Below are 5,338 nucleotides of genomic sequence, written 5' to 3'. Positions count from 1 at the left end.
AATTTTAGATGAGATGAATGATGATAATGATGATCACACTCTTTTATATTTAATACTCATAAGGAACTTGATCATAATTGACATAATCAAGCCATCACAAATACATCGAACAAAAAATAAATCATATTAATAGTAAAATAATAATAATAAGATATGATTATTATTAATAGAACATAATATTTATTATAATTAAAATAAATTTAAGTATCTACTAAGTAAATTTTATATAATTATATTCAAGATAGAGTAGATTATAATTTTGTAAATTAAGAATGATTATATTTTATTTAAAATAAAAATTTTATTAACAAAAAACAAGAAAATATCACAAATTTCTCCACAATTATAACATGAGATTGAAAATAATTATGACTAGTCTAAAAGACTATGATATTCAGCTTTTTTATAAAGTCGTTGAAAATGTAATCGCGAGAACTTAGACAATATTATGTCAAAGGTTCATGAATCAAATGTAAATCTTTACATAAAAATATAAGATTTTATTTTAATATAAATAAGAATAATGCAATTTAAATTGCCTTTTTTTTTTTTGACGGGAAACGATTAATTCATTTCATTAATAATAATATTTTGAATACATGTTGGACTATCAAAGAAATTATGAAAACTAGCAGAGCTAAATTGCCTTAATAACTGCTAAAAAAATAATTGCAATAATTATATTTTCAAGTGAACACATAGCTATCAATAATTGCATAATGTACTATTCTATAAATTTGTGTCTAAAATATTTAATTTGAAATAATTTCAAATCTAAAAATTCAAAAATATAATTATAAAAAAGTCGAATTGTATCAGATATTAAGTTTTGTTAAATATGTTAATCGAATGAATTTTAAGGATTATGTTTAAATAATTAAACACATAAAGATAGAGATTTTTAATTAAATTTAATTGAATGGTTTAATTCATTCTATTAATCAAACATAAAATTCAATCAACTAATTCATCAATAATTAATATTTAAATATTAAATAACTAAATATAATATAATTTATTTATTAATTAATCATGTCAATTTATAATTAATTAATTTTATAGGCTAGTCAAGTTTAGAGAACGGAATCCCTTGTATATTAGTTTGTATTATATTTAATTAAATTTATATAAACTTTAAAAAAAAAATATAGAAGGTAAATCACATTTTTTTAAATATATAGTAATAAATTGGATTTAAAATTTTTTCAAATAAATTTTCTAAAATTGTAAAATTTATAAATTATCAACAAATTTAAACTACAAACTAATTTCCTGAATGCCGCAGTATATCAAGAGTGAAAACCGGACAAATTAAACAGTTATTGTACGTTAAAAACCAAGAAAATCCCTTGATTCCCATATCACCAAACCAGAAGAGTTTAGAATCTATTTTCCACTTTTTTTCTCTCTATCTATCTCTATAAATACACCTCTTCACATAACCAATAACCACTTCTACTAAGAAAAAAAAATAAGATACTCCAAAAACATTCTTAGTTTCACTCTTTGATGGCTGGTCTTCAACAATACAACTTTTTCCCCACTGATCTCTTCTACCCTCGTCCGCAACCTCAACAATCTACTGCTTCTCCCACCGTGCTTCCTCTCCAAACACCAAACACTGAAGATCATCGTCAGGATCAGCAGCAACAACCAGATAGTACCATGATCAAAACCACCCCTTCAACTTCTTCTTTGGTTTGCACCCACAAGGCACAATCTTTTGATGTTGTTGACAATAGCAAATCAAAATTGTCACCAAACCCCCTCTCTTTGATGGTTTGGATTGATGAAGAAGATGAAGAATAGATCTCTAAAGCATTTTTTTGAATGAGACAAGACAACCTTGTAGTTCTCATGTTTTAGTGTAAATTATTTAAGGGTTTATTTTCTCTTTTTTCATGTTTTTTTACCCTTTTTTTAATTGTCATGTTACTCACAGAAGATAGAAATTACTAAAGCTTGTGGTTTTCTTTATTTATTTGCCTTCTTTGATAATTTTAGTCCAATTTGTGATTCCTAAAATATTTTTACTAATTAAGAAAACCGGTCAAAGATTTTTGAATCGTAAAGTTGGATTTTAATTGTATATTATGGAATGTGTTGAATTATAATATAACTAATAAAAACTGATCAGAAAGTGAAATTGTTCAATTACCCCGTATACTTGTTAGCTGAGTTAAGAAAATTGTTGGTCTAAGGTGAAGGATAGAAAAACACTTAGAAAGGGGGGTTTGAATAAGTGTGACTTCAAAAATTTGTAAGATAAAAACAATTAACACAATTATTTTTATCCTGGTTCGTTGTTAACGAAACTACTCCAGTCCACCCTATTACCTCAACTGAGGATTTAATCCACTAATCCAACTGATTACAATGGTTATCAACTTAGAAAACTTCTAAGTCTTCTAGAGTATACAGATCACAACTTGATCACTCTAGGAAATCACCACTTAGAAAACTTCTAAGTCTTCTAGAGTCTACTGATCACAACTTGATCACTCTAGGAACCTTTTACAAACAATGTAAAATAAATGATTACAAGAGTATAGATTGCTTCTTATAAAGCTATAATCACAACAGTGATATTTCTCTTAAGTTCTAAGCTTAACACTCACTAAATATTACAAGAGTTTGTGAGATTGAAGATGAAGTTCGTGAGCTTTGAATTTGACAGCGTTTTGGTATTTTGCGCAAGAGTTCTCTATCTGCTTCTGATCAAAACTTCTATATATAGGCATTTGAGAGAAGATGACCGTTGGGTTGCATTTAATGCTTTGCGTGAATAGTACAACTTTGCATTTAATGTTTCACACTTTTGTCAACTACCTCGAGCCATGCTTTTGCTGCTTTTACTGACTTTGCCTTTTGTAGCTTCTATCATTCCTTTTGTCAGTTAGAGATTAGACTTAATAGTCTGTCATCTTGTACTTGCTTCTGGACTCATATTTGTGAATAACAACGTTTGAATATCAGAGTCAACAGCTTGGTGCAGAGCATCTTCTTGTCTTCTGACTTTGAAGAGCTTGAGCGTGATACCATAAGAACTTCAGTGCTTCTGCTTCTGACTTCATGTTCTTCTGATGCTTCATAGTTCATGTTCTGGTTCTGCTTGACCATCTTCTGATGTCTTGCCAGAGCATGTTCTGATGTAGCCATCCAAGACCTTCTGAGTCAGTGCTTCTGAGCGTTGAATTGTGCATACTCTTTATATATTTCCTGAAATGGAAAATGCAAAGGATTAGAGTACCACATTGTCTTATACAAAATTCATATATAATGTTATCATCAAAACATAGAATATTGATCAGAACAAATCTTTTTCTAACATAAGGTTCAAATCTTGGCAGCAGCATTTATTTGTAAAAAAAGAATCAACAAGTTGTTGATACTTATAAATCAACAACTTTAAAAAAAATAATAATCTTTATTACTTTTTGTTAAAAAGGAAAAGCTAACCATAAAAATTAAAAATAATGGGTAGATAACCGTTGTATGAAGTTGGGTGGTTCACTTTAGTACATGGTCTCGTAATTGGGCCCTATGTGAGTGGTATCTGACATATACAACGTTGCAGTATCCTTAATGACACGTGATACATGAGTTATCGCTTCAGTAAAAATCTACTCATTTTCTGATGTACAGAACCATGCACGGCTTAGCTCCTGCGGGATGGTTGTATGATATACCAGATTCTGATGTTATGCTTGTGAGAGGATGGTCATGACTGTGCGAATGATATAGGAGCTATACAATTGTGGACTTTTGCTCGTTCAGTAGAGTCTTAATGGGTCCCATTATGTACATTCTTGATTTAGGATCTACGTAACATCACTTCATATCTATCATCTTGGTGTGTGCTTATCATATTATCGGTTGGTGGACCGCAATGTGATAAGCATATTATTTTGGTATGGGTCAGTAGGTAAGGCTAAGTTAATGGCCTCAATAAGATGATCGTGCAGTATGATTGTACTTGTTATTTGGGATAGATGTGAGATACACTAATAGACATTACAAGAAGAATATGGTCGAGTAGTAAAGCAAAGAGACATTCAATGACTTAGACCAAAAAATCTACTAAGATTAGTATCTCACTCTACGTTGTTATATTACCTTTACTGAAGTGTCAAATACCAGTAATTATCACCTCAAATGAGTATACTAGATGCATTGAGAGAATTGTCTCTCGTAGGATCAAGAGCTTACTGGGATTGTATTTGCACTCAAAGTATGGAGACATTATTTTTATGGAGCACACTTTGAGATGTTCAGTGATCACAAAGATCTAAGGTATCTATTTGATCAAAAAGAGAAGAATATGTGCCTGAGAAGGATGATGGAATTCATGAAGGATTATGATTCCGAGTTGAAGTACCATCCTGGTAAAGTTAACAAGGTAGCAAATGCACTAAGTAGAAAAGAGATGCATGCAATCGATTTGATGATGTTAAAGAGATTTTGAGATGTTGAACTACATTTCGCAAGGACTCGGTAGGAGTTTTAATCAGCTAGATGAGTATCATATGTAGTCTTAGGGAAAGGATAAGGCAAGCTCAATTATTAGATGAAGATTTTTAATCTAAGGATAGTCATCCAAGTTTCACCCAATCGATGAACGAGGTTCTTTTTATTTTTACCAGAGGTTCTTTTTATTTTTATTTTTAATTTAGGAATTTTCACCTGGGTTCTTCTAAGATGTATCAGGATCTGAAGAAGAACTTATAGTGGTCCGGAATAAAGAAGGACATTGCACAATTTGTGGTTGGATGCATTGTTGTCAGCAAGTGAAGATCAAGCATCAAAGGTTAGGTGGTATAATGTCGCCTTTGGAGATACCCGAGTAGAAGTGGAAGAGTATCTCTATGGATTTCATAGTGGGTTTTCCTCGTATGATTGGAGGCCATGATTCGATTAGGGTAATAGTGGACAAATAACCAAGTCGACTCATTTTCTACCCGTCAAGACTATTATAAGGTTAACTAGCTGGCGAGACTCTTCAATTCAGAGATAGTTTGATTCCATGATGTACCGACTAGTATCATATCCAACCATGTGATGAGGACTAGATTGAATCTCATTACCTTTAATCTTCCTCAATCTAATGGTCATACAGAGAGAACCATTCAAATTGTGGAAGACATGTTACGGGCGTGTATCTTTGAAAGTGGAGGAATTTGGAATCACAACTTAACTTTGAAAGAATTCTCCTAAAACAACTGTTACCACTCGAGTATTGGAATGGCACCATATGAGGCATTCTATGGAAGGAAGTGTGGGATGCCTTTATGTTGGGCGGAAGTTAGAAACAAATGGATCATAAGGTAGGAGATAATCT

General features: G+C 31.2%; 1 protein-coding gene across 1 annotated transcript; it reads left to right on the top strand.

Annotated features, from left to right (window-relative positions):
* Positions 1-1,413: 1,413 nt before the first annotated feature.
* On the top strand, positions 1,414-1,986 carry LOC131622897 (uncharacterized). The gene has a single exon (XM_058893912.1). It carries the CDS (start codon positions 1,510-1,512, stop codon positions 1,807-1,809), a length of 300 nt encoding a protein of 99 aa, XP_058749895.1. The 5' UTR covers positions 1,414-1,509; the 3' UTR covers positions 1,810-1,986.
* The last annotated feature ends 3,352 nt before the right edge of the window (positions 1,987-5,338 follow it).

The sequence above is a fragment of the Vicia villosa genome, unplaced genomic scaffold (genome assembly GCF_029867415.1).
Source record: "Vicia villosa cultivar HV-30 ecotype Madison, WI unplaced genomic scaffold, Vvil1.0 ctg.000045F_1_1_1, whole genome shotgun sequence".
NCBI classification, from domain to species: domain Eukaryota; kingdom Viridiplantae; phylum Streptophyta; class Magnoliopsida; order Fabales; family Fabaceae; genus Vicia; species Vicia villosa.
The sequence above is the reverse complement of the archived record's forward strand: the minus strand, read 5'-3'. Positions and strand labels throughout refer to the sequence as shown.